Raw genomic sequence first — 18,084 nt, 5'->3', positions numbered from 1 at the left:
GTGCTTTGGGTCACCACAGGAGGAAGCGCTCTGAGGACACAGCTGCATCGCAACAGAACGTTCCACCGGGGGAACCCCAATGTACCCTTTGGCCACGGCCTGATCGAGGGGAGGAAAGGCGGAGGAGGAGCAGATTTAACGCAAATACTCGTGAGTCATCATGATATATTAAATACAGAGTATTGTGCAGAATCTGCACATATCTGGATTACTTGAACACACACACGTCACTACGCAACAAATAAAGGCATGCTTGTTCATTTGCATTGAAGCAACAGCGAAGATTAAAAAAGCATTTGGTTAACAGAAAAGATGTTGTTATTTTCCAGCATCCTACATGTTCTTTGTTCTGTATTGATCAGTCCATCTAAAACACATTTTTGGCGAAAAGGATGAAAGATGAAGAGAGGAGATGCTAGATGACAGGATTATGTTTGAATAAGAAAGGAATGTTTGAAATCCAAATGTTATAATATATATATATATATATATATATATATATATATATATATATATCAGTATACATATATATAGTTGAATAAAACAGTAGTTAGTCAATAAAACAGTAGTACATCTGATTTATTTGTTCTTCTTTTGTTCTCTTTTTTTTTTTTTTTTTTGGCTAGTAGAAGTTCTGAATTCCCGGTAACGTACAAATTTAGTAGCCAAATTGGCTGGTGTGTGAAAAAGTTCATTTCAAACCCTGTTTGTCCTCATAATCTTTTATCAAAATGTAATAATTTGAGCCAACTTTGTGGCCTTTCCTTTTCGGCTGATGTCACAAGTCCCTTTTATTTTTCAACCATTTGGCTCAGTTCTGGTAATAAACGCATACTGCTCACAATCCAGCCAATCGCCACCCTTCATTCTCCCTTCATCATCCTGTTCACTTGGAAATATCACTGTCCGATTGCTGAAGTAAAATGTTTGCAAACAGTACTGCATGCTGTAGTCTTGTTGGATGCTTTTCTGGTGTGTTTTCTGTACTCACTGTATCTCCTGCACGGATCCAGCCACACAGTGAAATCGTTCGGGAACGGTCTTCCACTCGCGGGCGAGTTTGACCATTCCTCCGGCGTCTAACACACCGTATCCGAACAGATGGTTGAACTCCAGACCCACACCGTTCCTCCTCCACTGGTGCACCTCGTCATGCAGTTTATTCCTCTTCGACGTGAGGACTGTCAGATGCTGCAAGTCCCGCCAGGTCAAGTTCGGACTAAAGGAAAACACACACACACACATAAGAACATGTACATGTTAAATTGATATGTTTTCAGTTGAGTCTTGAAGGTAGCCGTAGATGAGATATTACGAAGTGTAAGGGGTAGTGAATTCCATAATTTAGAAGCATTGACACTAAAAATAAAGGAAATAAAGTCAAGCCAAGGAAAAAAAAACTGCATAAATATGAAACATTCAAGCCTCCTTTATGCTCCCAATCCTAATAGATATCATATCAATCTAAAATAAATGTGCTCTCATGAGTCAATTTCTGTAAAGACCACATAGCAACGAATCAACAAAACCCTTACAGTCGCGTATGGTTTCTCTCTCAAGATGAAGAGCGATGAGCAAAGAGCGGATGTTGATTTCCCTGATTTACTGACTACTCTCTGACTATTAATCCTTGAGATGGGCAGGAAGACTAAAATCACATATCAGTGATGGTTTATACTTTATTACTACACTTCACTCTGATCAATCACAGCATTCAGCAGCAAAACATTTCTGAATAACCATCGCTCATCCCTGCTGTATCATCTAACCGGAACAGTCTCTGGCTGTAGTAAGGGCTTGGAGGTCTGATGGTTATGTTGTATTGGCTGAGTGTAAAAGAAAAAGAAAAAGTGTAGGGCGGGACTTGATTCTGTGCATCGGTTGCTGATTGGATTATGAGATGTGGGCGTGGCACTCGTACGTTTATGCAGATGAGCGAGAGCTTACAGGGGCGGAGTTTAAGTGCAGTAAATGATTGGAGAATCCTGCATATGCCACCAGAGAGAAGACTGATGTTTCACCAGATCCAAGTATTACATTTTGATTGAACATTACTAAGTAAAACAAAACAACAACAAAAAAGCATGAAACACATGCATCGATGAGTGGTTCAGCATAAGATCCATAACATGCATTTAGAAAATTAAAGTCGTTTTAATGCTGACGTTAAAATAGAGGAAAACAAGTAACTTAATAATGTATACATTAATGTTGTAATATTGTTGCAGTCTAGTCTGCATCTAGTTCATGTGGTAATGGACTACTTTTCTTAGCTGAAGCTTTAAGCTACATGTAACATAACAAAATTTCAACTCCAATTAATATTTTATACCTGTGTATCCTAGTAAAAAAAACAAAAAAAACATATATACCAAAATTGATTTAAAATACATTTATTTCATACTAAGTATACTTTAAATCCATTAAAATATTTATTGACATATATTAAGACTTACCGATATAAAATTATAATTAAACTTTATTTGGAGTATTTCTTTATTGCACAGTGCACATGCCCTAATATTATGCCTACAGTGTGTTTTAATATCAGTATTAATAAGGATTGTGTGATCTCTGTATAAAATGCAAGATATTTAAAATGTTTATTTGCAATAGTCCCACTTTAGCACAATCGAGTATACTTAAGTATATCTTTAGTTGGACTTCAGCACTACTTCTGCACAACTAAAGTGTATCAAGTGCAAAATTAGTTGTTCCAATTTAGCAGACTAAGTATACCAGTTTAGTATACCAAAAGTACAATTGCAGGGAATTTGTATTAGCACATAAATATGTAAATGTATTTGTAGTATTCTTAGCACAAAATAAATGCATTTCAAATACATTTTAGTATTTATTTATTTTTTACTAGGGTATTTATTCCATTGGGAAGTAACGGTGTACTTACAAGTATACTTGAACAGTGTATTGTGAAACGTCGAAGCCTTACTGTACGAAACCCTTCATCCACACTCCTGGTTCTGCTCAGGTATACAAACACATGATACTGAACCTGCAGTTTATAATGAGCAGTTGCTCTTGGCTGAACAAAGAGGCCTGCTCTTTTGCCACCTACATCATTATTTAGTACTGAGCAAACACACAGACTTTACACAGGAAAGGCCGTGTCAACAGTTATTAACACCTACTGACATGTGTGAATGGAAGCAGAAATGATGTGGCAAAACTGACTCTCCCACCAATTCATTTTTACAAAGCTTTCTTAATCAAGTGTAATGAACCGGCCTTTATCACGGTTGGTGTTGAAATCACTGTCTGTGTTATGATTCCAACCTGTGTTCTCTTGTGTGTTCCTGGGGCCGGTTGCACCACCTGTGCAAGCCTAGTTGACGTAAATGGACACTAAGTTACGACTTACGCACTTCTAAATATTTTTGTGTTGCATCATTAAACTTAGTTGAAACGTAACTCTACATATAAACTAAATATTTACGGCAGCCTCCGATCAGGAGTAACGATTGGAATAAAATATCAGACAGACTGAACTGCATCAATAAGCTCTTCGTTTACCTGACAGACTTCAATTCTTTAGACAAATATGATAATGCTGACATTTACACTCACTTTTTTTTTTAAGAGAGAGAACATTATGTGAAAAGAATACTTTGTTAGCGGCTCTTTAACACAAACCCATCCTAAACAGCGCGACGCTGTGTGCATCGGTCCATGTTTGTGCATGTCAATTATCAGTCATAATCAATAAACGTAATTTCTTATGTTTTTTTGTATCAATTTTTATTTATTGATCCTTATTAATTTCATTTCAAATAAAAAACACTTATGCTATTCATGATCAAGTATCTCATTTAATGGAAACTTATTTTTATCGTTAGTAACGTGAGGCAAACGAATGAAGGATAAACTGAAATTCACGGCATTTCAACACAACATCTCCTCCCGTATTTGAAGGCTGCTATTGGATCATCGAGGCTAAACGTCATATTATGTGACTACACATTACTTTACGGAGAGCTTATGACCAACTAGCTACGTTCTGCCTTACGAACAAATGGTGCAACGGAATAAAGTACAGAGTTAGTTACAAACTAGCTAGTAGTTACTAAGCCTCTAGTGTGGACTTAACGTTCCAATTTAAGAAAGAACTTACGAACGGCTGGTGCAACCCTACCCTGGACTTTTATGTTATTTCCTGTCTTGCTCCATGTTTTGCAGTTCTTTGTAGGTTTAATGTTGATTAGTCTCCCCAGGTGTGTTACCTTGTTATCTTGTTAAAGGAGACATATCATGCTTTTAAATCGTTCCTTTTTACATATAAATCATACATTTATAGTCTATATAAAGCGGAACTGCAATGCTTGGGTCTGAATTCCTCATTATTATAGCTCCACAGGACCCTTTTCTACCCCTTTTCTGATGTGCGTCTGAGAGCAACTCGTTTTGGTGCGGTCTCTTTAAATACAATTGAGAAACTTCATACCCCGCCCCCTCTCCAGGTTGCAGAGGTTCAACTCCACCCCGTTCGGCCATTTTTGTAGTCTGATAGCAGAGAAACTTTTTATTCACACGTTATTAACAAAATGTCAACAACGGAAGACTTGTCCAGCCAGCCTTACATGTTCGAGCCAGAGTCGGAGCCGGAGCGAGATGAAAATGAAGACGACGAACCTGCAGAACAACGTCTTCATATGGATGTATCGCAATGGTGTGTTACTGTATTTACACATGAAACTTTGGTCTTCCGACCTTTTACCACCGTGTCGATTTATTTTGATTAATATGTGCGAGGGAGAGAGAGCAAGACGGCGTCTAGTTTGGAGACGGTGAAGTCTTGTTTACACTTTCGCCTGGCTCCGAAGAGAGAGAGAGTGCGTGCGCGCGACCGGGTCTCTCTCTCTCTGCTCGTTCTTTCAGTTAAACATGCGCCCTGTCACAAGCACAGCAGTTCATCTACGTTAGACGGTGTAATGAAGCGTGTGGGTTACTACATCCAACAACCGAACATTTTAACTTATCCTCTCGTAACTAATGCATCTTTTAGCTTGGACTACAAAATTGCAGCGAGAAATAAAAATGGCGGATTGCTCGAAGTGTTGGGCTGGAAGTCAATGTCCTTATTTGGCAGTTCCGCTGCAAATACTGTGACGTAATAGTTCACAAAACGTCATAGATAACAGAAAAATCGGAACAGGTTGAAAAATAAGGCCAAAACAGAATATAAACATATCAACGAAACACCTGAAGAGAATAATTTCAACTTTTCTGTACTTCTAAACACTCCAAATATACAACAAAATGCATTTAAGGGCTAAAAAAGTGGATTTAGCATGATATGTCCCCTTTAAGCTCGTCTTCCTGTGTGTATATATAGGCCTTTGTTTCACTTGTTCTCTGTCAGTCGTTGAATGGACATTCCCTGATTTAGTGTGTTTCTGCATGTTCTGTGTTTTCATCAGTTACTTTGTGTTCGGATTTTAATAAATCTAACCCTGCACGTGGATCCTCTTCCCAGCTTGCTTCTTTGCTTGTCTCAAATGTTACAGTCTATTTGGTTCCTAAAAAAATTAAACACTATACAATTTTTTGTGTGATTTTCGGCTCTGACTTTCCACAACTAGCCTTGACTCGTCCAGCCTGAAAACCGGGCAAAATCTGGGCAAAATTAGTGTAGTGTATTCCAGTCTTAAGCAGCTACATGCAGTATTACCAAGCAAGGCAATTTATCTCTTTAATTGTTGCAGTATATTCATTCTCGCAGCTCTATCTCTGCCTCCTGATTTGTACTGTAACTGCACTGAAACTGCAGTTCCCTTTCTGTCAGTCACGTTCGACATTATGTCAAGTGACGACATCAGGGGTCATACTTGGGAGTCTTAATGTCATCACTTGATCTAAAGTCTCTGTTCCCTCCATCAGGGAACGAAGGTTACGTCAGTAACTGCGACATTCTTCATTTGTATTTTTAACTTGCTCCTCATCTCCAGTAAAGTATTAGTTCTGGCTACTCTTTTTGCATTCTGTTTGTTCCTCATTTCTGCTCACTTACAGCAATTGCTTTATCATTCTCAATGAGAAGAGCTCGTCCTGTTTCTGCCCCAGATCTTGCTTTCTATTATGTGTTTGTTTCTTATTACGATTAACCTGTATTTCTTTTTCTTTAAAAGTAGCAGTAAATGAAGAGATGTCATATCGATCACAAGTTCAGTATGGTGTACCACAAGGCTCAGTACTAGGACCGTTGCTGTTCACTCTGTACATGCTCCCCTTAGGAGATATCATTAGGAAACATGGCATTAGTTTTCACTGTTATGCTGACGATGCTCAGCTCTATATCTCTTCACGCCCTGACGAAACTTACCAATTCAAAAAATTAATGGAATGCATAGCTTATATAAAAAATTAGCTGACTAGTACTCCCATTCTACTTCTGAAAAAAACCCAGAAGTTTTAATTATTGGACCAAAAACCTCTGGCTGATCTGTCAAGCCTTCGTCGTCGGTTAGGAACCTGGGTGTGCTCTCTGATACCAATCTTTCATTTGAAAGCCACATTTCTAGCATCTGTAAAACCACATTCTTTTATCTTAAAAATATATCTAAATTACAACAGACAGATTGATAAGACACAAGGTAAGCATTCAGTGAAAACAAACACTGAGATAACAAAGAGTGAACCAAGTCCAGGAAAGTTGTGCAATATTATAATAATAATTATTATTATTATTATATAATAATTGTGGGATTCAGAATGATAATCAAAACACAGATGGAGTAGATTGTGTCTTAAAGCTTCACAGTTGTTTTCCCTTCATGGGTTCAACATTTAATTTTTGATTTATATGCTGTTGAATGTTTGATGATCCCGTTAGTTTACATGTGCGCAAGCAATGCTTCTGTTGCTTGTTTCTATTTCTTCACTCGTTTTGTATCCAAAGATTCAGTACTTTTTCAGAAGGTGTGTAACAGCACCCCCTACTATGTAACAGTGAAAACATGGATTGCTGGAAAATTCTGTCAATGGCAGGGAAAGGGTTAATAACTGCACAGGAGTGAGAGAAGACAGCCAACACAGTGAGTCCCACACCCTTCTAATGAGCCTGAAGTACCAGATACAGTCCAAATATGATTTGTTCCCTGGCATTCATTGAAACAGGGTTATTATTGGCTTGAACCAAAAGTGATTTTTGATTTCTTTTTCATGAGGCGATCAGCAATATTCATGCCAGTTCTTCATCAACAGCTGAAAGTGTGTGGGGTTCAGAAATGAACAGTGATACATGTTTTCCACCAGCTGAGTAACAGTGCTGGTGCCAGAGCCCAATCTCACACTGTACCACACATTGACGCTGAAGAAAAGCGTTGTGTATCTTTGTCATGTTGCACAGCTGCTCCGGCTACTGTTTATTTAAAGTACAATTAACTTGTAACAGCTTATTCTGGCAATCCATGTTTTCACTGTAATACTGTAGGGGGCGCTATTACACATCTTCTGAAATAGTACACAATGTTCAGATCCAAAAACAAGCGAAGAAGAAGCAGAAACAAGCGATAGAAGCAATGCACACGCTCATGTAAGCTAACGTGAACGTCAAACATTCAAAAGCATATCAATCAAAACTCACTAACAATACTGAATGAAACGTTGAACCCATGAAGAGGAAACGACTGTGAAGCTTTGGGGGTGTTGATGGACTCCATCTACTCCATCATCGTTCTGAATCAGTTCTTTGACAAATTAATCTATTTTTTTTAACTTAACCACATTCAAGTGTTGATAAAAAGAATGAATGAAGCTAGAATACATCTTTTTGTTTTTTTTGTTTAAAGTCTGTCATCTTTTTAAAACAAAGAGTTAAGGCATGAAGATGTAAAATCCAATTCCTTTAGATGCAATACGTTTTCAAAACGAGTAGCAAGACTTATAAATAAAGGAACATGATGCAGAATGTTTATTTGTTGGCAGGTTATGCAATAACATCATCATTCAACTCTCGATTTATTGGGAATGCAGGTTTAGCTATGGCATCAGCACCATTTTGGTGTTAAAAGGCTATCAATCATGCATGAGGAAAGACTTTTTAAAGCCAGAGTTGTGCTTGTGTTGCTGCTCTGACACAAACCTTGTCAGCAGTAATCTACGATCTCAGCTGGAGTCTGCCAGCACCGTGTGTACGCAAGCTGCCTTATTGTTTCATAAATCTTTCATAGGAGCTCACTACTCATCAGAGCTGTACGCTGGAAAACAGAAGTGTACATACTTGGCCTCCAACGCCAAGGCAAACACTCCAGCAGCCTCAGGGGCAGCGGCAGATGTGCCCGAGTGACGCAGTGTGCAGTTTCCATACAGATCCGTGGTGGCCTGGAGACACACAGACAAAGAGAACATCTTAATTAAACATTACTGCCAAAGATACCCTAATTACACTGTAAAAAATGCCTTTGATATTCTAATTCAGTTGAATTTGAGATAGCAAACATGATGCAAATTTCTAGCTGTTTCAATATTATATATAACAATATGTTTTAATTATTATACAATAATAATGTACATTTTCATTATAGGCTAAATTACTCATTATGTAAAGTAACTAGTGCTGGGAAAAGATTAATCGTGATTAATCGCATCCAAAATAAAAGTTTGTGTTTACAAAATATATATGTGTGTGTATGTGTATAATTATTTTGTATATATAAATACACACACATGCATGTATATATTTAAGAAAAATGTATGTAGTAAATAACATATTAAATATTTATATGTATATATAATTTAAATTATGTATAAATATATTTACAGTATAGACATGCAAATATTTTTTTTTAAATAAATACATGCATATGTGTGTATTTATATATACAAAATAATTATACACAATAAACACACAAATATTAACACAGACTTTTATTTTGGATGCGATTAATCGTTGCCCAGCACTAAAAGTAAGTGTGCATACGATGGACACTTTACTATCCCATGGCCACGGGAGAGGATTTATGAATGACAGTAGGCACGTTTCCATTACAAATTTGCGCAAAACTTTTGCGATTTTTTTTTCTAAATGTCAACAAAAAACTATTGCGAATTGGTGGCGTTTCCATTAACCGATGTTATGCGACTAAAACTTAATTTATTCCTCTCACGATAAGTAAAATCATTCCAAAAACCATGGCAACGGACGTTGGTAGGTTTATGTATATCCCAGTCAGTGCACTGGCCATTATTATTAATGGAAGGAGATGTGTGTGTGTTTTCCAAGCATTAATGGTAAGGAAAGACCCTTATTATACTTGTGAGCGGCACATATGAGGTGTATCTGGGTGTTTCTCCCTCATATCTGCTTCGAGGTCTTGATTGTGGCATTTATTTGAGGTTTAGAATCCATTATTCCTGTAATTCTTTTGCCTTATATGAATTTAATAAAGAACTCAGTCTCGTATTCTGTCCAAACACACCGCGTCATCTACGTCAGCTGACCTGTAAATGCGCAAAAACTGTTTCCATTGCAGTTTTGCGAAATATTTCTTTTTCGAATTGTCTGAAAAACCTCCTCATGCGAGCGTAAAAACTTTTTTGCGATAAATGGGAGTTTTTGCGAAATTGACGTGTTTCCATTGGGCGTATTTTCAAATCGCAATTTCAATTTGCGCAATTTCAATGGTAATGGAAATGCTGCTAGTGAAGCGACGCAACTGACGCTGGAAGGTCACAACATGGCGGATGTAGTACATTCAAATTTTTTAACGGTCGCGAAATAAGTTTCAAACCAAATGTATTTCCTACTGCAGTATGCGAATTCAAACGCAGCGAACGGCAAAAAATTAACAGAGACAAAGAAAACTGAACTGGGAACAGTGCAAAACTAGCTCAAAGTCCAACTCAAAGACCAAACGTGACATGACTATGGTGGAAGAACACAAAAGAGTTAAAACAATATGAAGCAAGCGTACAAGGTGGAACAGCCGAATAAATCAGTTGTTCTTGACCATTTGTTGTTGTGTTGTACTAATGAAATTCCTCTTTTGCGTGACAAAAAGTTCAATTTGTTTAAATGAAATTCAGTAAATTCCTGTCATTTACATTCCAATTCATCATCCTTTTTGTTGTTGCTGATTCATATTCCAGCTCATCCACTGAATAGAAGCCAAATCATAAATTCTGAATTCTTCCCAACTCTGTCGATCACAAACAGAACTTGTAATGAAGCTCTTGGTTAGGCTGAGTGTAATGAGGAATGTCCTGCAAAATCTCAAAGCTTTATTCGTCAACACAACACTTTGAGATAATGGAGTCACTGGAGTTGCCCGGCATTTCATGATCTATCAAAGGCAGGAGATGAAAGAACCATCCATATTTGATGGATGGAAGTTTGTACTTGTGACCAATTTTGACTAATCTAAGCAAACCTTAATAAAAAGCAATGAGATGAAAGCAAAAAGGGGATTATTTAGTACTTTGTTAGTTGATGTGGGTCTTATCTGTGTAAATATATTTGAATAAATACCATATTGACTAAGAAAAATATAGATGTTCCTTCTTTAAAGAAATAGTTACAGTAATAAACCCGTTTGCTGTGTGTGTGTGTGTGTGTGTGTGTGTGTGTGTGTGTGTGTGTGTGTGTGTGTGTGTGTGTGTGTGTGTGTGTGTGTGTGTGTGTGTGTGTCCTGGTAAACCCTACATTATGAGGACAAAATGTCCTCACAAAGGTGTCAATATACAAAATCCTTGTCCTTGTGGGGACATTTTTTGGTGAGGAAAACAGCTTATAAATCATACAAAGTGATATTTTTTGAAAATGTAAAAATGCAAAAAAATATAAATGTAAGTTTTCTGCGATATCTAGGTTTAGAGGTAGGGGAAAGAATATACAGTTGAACAGCATACAAATAATTAGGCCTACGTCTATGGAAAGTCCCCACATAACAATGTGGGGACCAAATGTCCCCACAAGGATAGTAATACCTGAGATCACCAACATTGGAGGGAAATGGGCTAATAAATATACTAAATGATGTTTTTTGAAAATGTAAAAATGCCAAAAGATGGGTAGGTCCAGGGTAGGGGTAGGGGTAGGGGTAGGGGACAGAAAAAACAGTTTGTACAGTATAACAATCATTACGTCTATGGAGAGAACGTCCTCACAAAGATAGCAAAACCGTGTATGTGTGTGTGTGTGTGTGTGTGTGTGTGTGTGTGTGTGTGTGTGTGTGTGTGTGTGTGTGTGTGTGTGTGTGTGTGTGTGTGTGTTTGTGTGTGTGTGTGTAATGGTTCATGTATTCGTCCTGAATCGTCAAGCTACGGGCGTCACGGTTCAGTGCATACAGTCAGACGATGAATACAGTCAGTCACAGGCGATCCACACTCCAGTGTGTGAACCGCCACAACAGGAAACAGAGCAGAAAAAGAAGAGACAATCTACACACCAACCCAAAACAAGCATTCAGATGGCACGAAAGAACCTATACGCTAAGTTTCGATTAATTTGTGTGAAGTGCTCCACAAACTTTAAGGAAAGGTAACTGGGATGACAGAAAGCAACATCCTGTTTGTTTTCTTTATTATATATATATGTGTAAAAGATAACATAAAAATACATTTCTTCTAAACTCACACAATAGTTTTATATAAGGAACAGATCAAAATGTAAGATATTCAGTGATAATATTCCCCTTTTTAGAATTTGCCATTTATTTTGGTTTCATTTCTGCCGCTCATTGTTGAATAAGAGTGAAGTGATAAGCTGGTGGCTCACAACACCAAACCACAGCAACCCTGATCGCCCTGACTGAATCCAGACTGACACAAGCCAATTCCCTCCTTTCCATTGACAAGATCACCTCTGACAGACTAACCACAGTCTTCATCTCAGATCCTTTCTGTGAGTCTGCAGATATGCTCTGATTATGCTGCAGATATGCTCTGAAGTTCCTAGCTGAATGCATGCCTTCAATTCCACTTTCGAGTCATTGTTCAAGACACAAAATGCATGAAACAATTAACTTCCCATCATTTTATCACTGTCATACTCTGTATTATCACACTGCACAAAAAGGGATTGCATTTCAAAAAGATACTTTAAAGCACCTATGAACAGCACTCTCTTGAGCACCAAATTCAATCTCGTTGTAAAAATGTCGAGGCAGGATAAGACTCAACATCACAAAACGAGGACGTATATATCCCACACTTCATTGCCTTACACAGCAACACATTTTTCATTTGTTTCTGTGATAAAAATAAGAAAAAAACTAATAAGAATAAAGAGATAATAAAATGGCAACGAAAGAATAAGAAAGAAGTAATTAATGGTAGTAATGTTGAAATTAGTGTCATTTTAATAAAAATTATAATAATATGTTGGAATAATTCTTCCATTATAATAAAAATCATACATAATCATAAAACATTATACAATTATAAACAATGGTAACACTTTATTTGATGTATTTATGTATAATGTATTATGGTATTCATAATAAATGTTTATATATTTTCATAAATAAGTTAATAAGTTAAAATGTACTGTAATATTTGCAGATTCCTTGTTACATCTGAAATTGGTTGTTTGTCGTGCGTTTTAATGCATTATATTTTCGAAAAAAGTGTAACAATGAATATTTATGTATTATAATGTTAAAAACATTGGTTCCCTTTCGAGGCATCAATGGCGCTTTGGGAACGCATTTGCGTGATTGCGTCTGAAATACGTGTGACTACTAGTCCTAAAGGTGAGACGGAGCGTCACGGGCGGGTTACGTCACATCCAGGAAAGTAAAAATGACATCTGGAAAGACCGGCGTTAGCTTCTTTGCCTCAGTAAGCGCTCTGTGTCAAACTGTGTGTCTTATTTATTGTTGTCTGTCCCGATATGGTGCAGTACACAAAACACAAACTAATGGCGAAAAACAAGACATTCAAGTCGTGCTTCTCCCTGTCCTCGCTTCCTTATGGGCGGGGATACACACGACTTGTTTGTTATGAATTTGGGAGTGGATCATGCTCTGCCGCTTCGCACGCTCCGCTCCCACCTGTCACATTTTGAGGAAAGTGTTTAAGCTCACGTTCCTCACGGTGCCGAGGCCCGGAGAATGGAGACTTCACCCTGAGTTGGTGGAGCATATATATATACATATATATTTACGGCCAAGCGGAAGTGGATCTGTTTGCATCTCAGGAAATGATGCACTGTCCACTTTGGTTCTCCCTCACACACCCCCCGGGACTGGATATTATGGTATAGCCGAGTCTACGTGTGTACACTTTTTCCCAGATTGCTCTGCTCCCAGGAGTTCTGGAGAAGGTGTGTCAGGACGGAGTAAATCTATTTCTGTTAGCACCGTACTGGCCGAGCCGAATATGGTTCTCGGACCTATTTTCTCTCCTCGACGGCTCTCCCTCTGAGATTCCAGTCAGGAGGGACCTTCTGGCTCAGACAGGGGGCACAATCCTTCACCCCCACCCAGAGATATGAAACCTGTGGGTTTGGCCTCTGAGGGAGCCCAACTCATAGACTCAAGTCTCTCAACCGAGGTCGAGCTCTGGAGGTCATGCTTCACTCCCTGAAACGTTACACGTTACACCCTGAAGTGGAAAGTCTTCCCTTCTTGTTGCAGAATGTGAAAGTGGGATCCAGGTAACTGCCTGGTTGGTCCAGTGCTAGAGTTTCTAGAAGATCGTTTTCTGCTGGGTTATCTATCCCCTTCCACATTAAAGGTTTATGTGGCAGCCATTGCAGCTTACCATGTCCCTTTGGATTGTGTATATATGGGGAGGAACCCTCTAATAACATGTTATTACGTACCAGGGTTCCTCCTTGGGACCTGGCTATTGTTTTAGAAGGCTTATCGGCGGCTCCCTTCGAGCCCCTTGATATGGTTCCAGAAAAGTTTCTGACTTTAAAAACAGTATTCCTTCCAGCCACATCTACTCTTAAAAGAGTAGGAGATCTTCAGGCCTTATTGGTATCCACATGCCTTGAGTTTGCAAGGAATTCCTCAACCCTAAACCTCTACCCTAAACCGGTCCCTAAGGTGCCTACCAACATACATCGTTTTATCGTTTTATACATCTGTCTATCGTTTTGCAAGCCTTCTGCCCTCTTCCTTTCAGAGATCAGCACCAGGAAAAGCTGAACCTTGTTTGTCCAGTTAGAGCGCTGGATACATATGTCCACAGAGCTGCCCTGTAGAGGAAATCTGATCAGCTGTTCTGTTTTGGATCGCATAAAAAAGGGGCTTCCTGCTTTAAAGCAGACAGTCAGCAAGTGGATAATCAAGGCTATCTCTCTTGCCTATGAGGTCTCTAGTCAGCCGTCACCTTTGGCTGTCAGAGCTAACTCTACTAGAAGTATGGCGGCCTCCAAGACCTTAATTTTGGGTGTATCCTTCAAAAAGTTTGTGATGCGGCGGGTTGGTTGTCTCCACTCACATTCATAAGGTTTTACAGCCTGAACCTGGATGCTGCCCCAGGTCCACAGGTGCTCATGTCTTAGATGTGCCACAGTTTCACATGGACAGGCACTTTAAGTACAGCTTTGGGCATTATCGTTCCCAAAGCATCATAGACGCAGCGAGAGTTTCCTCGAAAGGGAACGTCTCAGGATACGACTGTAACCATAGTTCACACATTCACGCAGAGGCGTTCCCAAAGCGTCATCGATGCAGCGTCTCGTTCCCTTCTCAGGGAATTATGGTTACAACCTGAGGCGGTTTCCATGTTTTATGGGGACTTTCAATCGATATAATGAATTTTATGCAGTTTAAACTGTATATTCTCTCCTCTACCTCTAAACCTACCCATCACAGAAAACTTACATTTGCACTTTTACATTATGAAGTTTTATGTAACAAAGTTCAGGAGGAGCACGTTCAGCCAATCAGCATAAGAGGAAGCCGTTATAAATATAGCCTTCCCTCACCTCTGTCCCATGACAATTTCACAGCATCCCTCCACCACCCCATCACCTCACTCATGGCTGGTTTTCAATCCCAGTCAAAAGGGGGGAGTACTCTGAATTCAGCCCTCCACCGGACAGCACGCCAAATACGCATAAATGAATCTGATTTCATGTACGTGTGAACTTGTGAATTCATTTTTACAAGCTGTTTTCCTCATGGGGAGCAAAAAATGTCCCCACAAGGACAAGGATTTTGGATATTGCCATCTCTGTGGGGTCATAATGTAGGGTTTACCAGGACACCCCCCCCACACACACACACACACACACACTCTCTCACACTCTCACACTCACACAAACACACACTCACACATACACTCTCACACACACACACACACATACACTCACACACTTTCTCTCTCTCTCACACTCACATACACACTCACGCACACTCACACACACACACACACACACACACAAACATTAACACTAACACTTACACACACACACACACATTCGCTCTCTCTTACCCACTCACAGACACACACGCACACACACACACACACACACACACACACACACTCACTTACCACGCCAGCTTCAGGGTTTCGTTTACGGCCATTGCTGAAGGTGGAGGCTAGGGTGGAGGAGCAGCTTTCATCATAGAGTGCAGTGCGTCCATCATTGATGGCCGAGTTAATGGAGATGGTCCACATGCTGGAGGCGTATCCATCGCAGTTACAGTCGTCATAGCTACCACCGTCTCCGGAGGCCCACACATAGATGCTGCCTTTCCCACCTCTGCCCTGTTGGACACAAAGCGGCACGATTAAGACCCGTACTCACGCCTGCTACAGCTCAATAAGGAGCAGTCAACTCTCTTTGACATTTTTCTTTACGGGCCTTTGAGATTTACTCAATTTATCATACAAATTACACTCACATAACCAAAAGTAATTCAACAGAGACATCAGAGAGGCGTTTCAAGACCTTTTAAAGACTACAAGCTCTCCTCTGAGTGTAGATGATTCAAGCAGAGGCATTGTGTTTACGATTCTTGTCTGAACATATAATTTTGATGCTTTTAGCTGAACGCAAGAGCGCTCTTTTCTTTAGTCTTTGGGTTTTATAGTGGCAGGCATCTGAGAGGAGGAAATTTGTACAGTGCAATTGTGATCTTAAAAGGTTACTTGATTATTGTTATTTGAACAGTAGGTGGTTATTTTACTACGCTAACACACTGAGGACCGATTATGGTCCTTCAAGACCTCTGGGCACCAGCCTCTTTGGAGTAAACAAATAAGGAAAATAAGATGGTGTCTTTATATTCTGCAATCACTACAGAATATCTCTGAATTATGTCTTTACTTTTTATGATAATTGAGACTTTTGAAAATGACTAATTTAGGTCCTGATAAGCCCAACGTCAAATGTGACTAATAAACATGAATTTATGTAGTTTGCAGTATCTGCTAATATGAGAAATAAAGTCTCAACAGTGTAATAGAATAAAGTCACAATTACACACCACATGTTTAATACGTTGCAAGGATGAAAACAATTTAGACATTTAGCATATTGCTTAGATGTTAATGAAGTCTAATTTATTTTCACCCTTGCAATGTATTAAAAATGTGGTGTGTAATTCTGTGGTGTTCAGAAGCCGTTATTAGAGCTGAGGAAGTGCATCAGACCAATAACACATGTGATTTCTTCAAAAACGTGCCTGTAACTTTCTGCAAAATTATATTTTGTTGCTTCTAGCAAGTTTTGTGACCCTTTCAAAACTAAGCGTTTAGTGGGTGAGTTCAGTTTTACCCAAAACAGATTAACATGAATCTGACATTTTTTTACAACGTACATATTGTACATATTGCTGCAGTTTGGAAATGAAATGTCCGGTTTGCAATTGTAAATAAAGTAGCACCTACATTAAACCCTACCCTAAACTTAACCGATAGTGTTAACAAAAGCAAACATGTGATTAAAAAATGCATTTTCTGAAGCAACCATGTAACCAGTAAGCTACATACTGTAAATCTTAATAATAAACCTTATATATATATATAACACATAGCCTAATCAGCACCCAAGCGCACACATAAAGCTTGCCACAGCGCACCTGCAAAGTAATGATTATGAATGTGTCATGAAAAAAACAGCAAGGAGACTGTCTGAACATTTGAATAATTTATTGATAATGTTTTCTGTGTTTTCAGCTGCAGAGATCAAGTCAACGACGCTGACTCGTCATCTCTGCAGTAGTGGACGCGCTGATGTGCACGTTTCATACGGATTACATAATCTGAGAATATTTGTTTCCCCCTTGAATTAGTTAATAATCGCTTGACATTTCAAGTTTTTTATAGATCAAGCGTAGCCTTAGTTCTGGCAGGTCACGTTAGTCAAGCTCGCATCAGCTGATCCACATCTACCTATAGGAATACGACACCTATCACACTACACATATATAAGCTCCTTCAGTGTTATCAGCAGCTATCGCGTTCTCAGGAGCTAATTACCCTCCTCCATTCCCAGCTCCTCCTCTCGCCCAGTCAGGATGTGACATTCTGATTCCCCTTGAATCAGAACAATTATCGAATATGTTGTACTTTTAAAATCTTGAATTAAATATATTTGCAAACATTCATGTTGGTTCTGTTCTGTTTACCCCAAGGGGGATTATTGCTGCTCTCCCTGCTCTTATCCATGCTAGGCTGCATGGATGCGCAGGGAGTTCTCGCCCAGAACGGAACCATACCGCCAATCCAAACTGTATGCTAATTGTCAATCATATTTGACGGTAGTGGTCCTGACAGAAATATATTTCTCATGTCTGTGTGGCAAGTATACACTGAGATTTGGGTTGTTTTTTTGACGCACTCCAGTTCACAGAGACTGAGACGGCAGAAAGCACATCCTGTTTGATTTCTTTATTTTACTAAGGAACAATGTTTTCTTGTTATTGTAGGTTTACACAAATAAAAGTAGACCCTTTCGATTCCGAAAAGAATTGATTCCTTGATTCCAAAGTTTGGAATCGATTCCATCAAGAGGAATCGACTCCTCTTTAAAAACCCTTTTCATTTAAACAGAGTTAATCATTCATTTGTCTCTCGCTCACTAATGTAATTCCCATGCCAAAATTGAACCTAGGGTCTCTTTGTTAATCTACCCGAGTCAATCTTTCGTGTAAAAGCTTAATTAGA

The 18,084-nt window shown here is 38.9% G+C and overlaps 1 protein-coding gene across 1 annotated transcript in view; it reads right to left on the bottom strand.

Moving 5' to 3' along the window:
* The window catches only part of pcsk2 (proprotein convertase subtilisin/kexin type 2), a 72,944-nt gene that overhangs the window by 12,201 nt on the left and 42,659 nt on the right, over positions 1-18,084 (bottom strand). Inside the window, exons 9-11 of the mRNA XM_079855507.1 lie at positions 15,466-15,681; positions 8,237-8,337; positions 992-1,219 (exon numbers count right to left, since the gene is read on the bottom strand). Coding sequence (XP_079711633.1) covers positions 992-1,219; positions 8,237-8,337; positions 15,466-15,681 — 545 coding nt within the window. The remainder of the gene's footprint in view (positions 1-991; positions 1,220-8,236; positions 8,338-15,465; positions 15,682-18,084) is intronic.

Source organism: Squalius cephalus, assembly GCF_949319135.1.
Source record: "Squalius cephalus genome assembly, chromosome: 21".
In the NCBI taxonomy this organism is placed as follows: domain Eukaryota; kingdom Metazoa; phylum Chordata; class Actinopteri; order Cypriniformes; family Leuciscidae; genus Squalius; species Squalius cephalus.
This window is presented reverse-complemented; position numbering and strand designations above follow the sequence as displayed.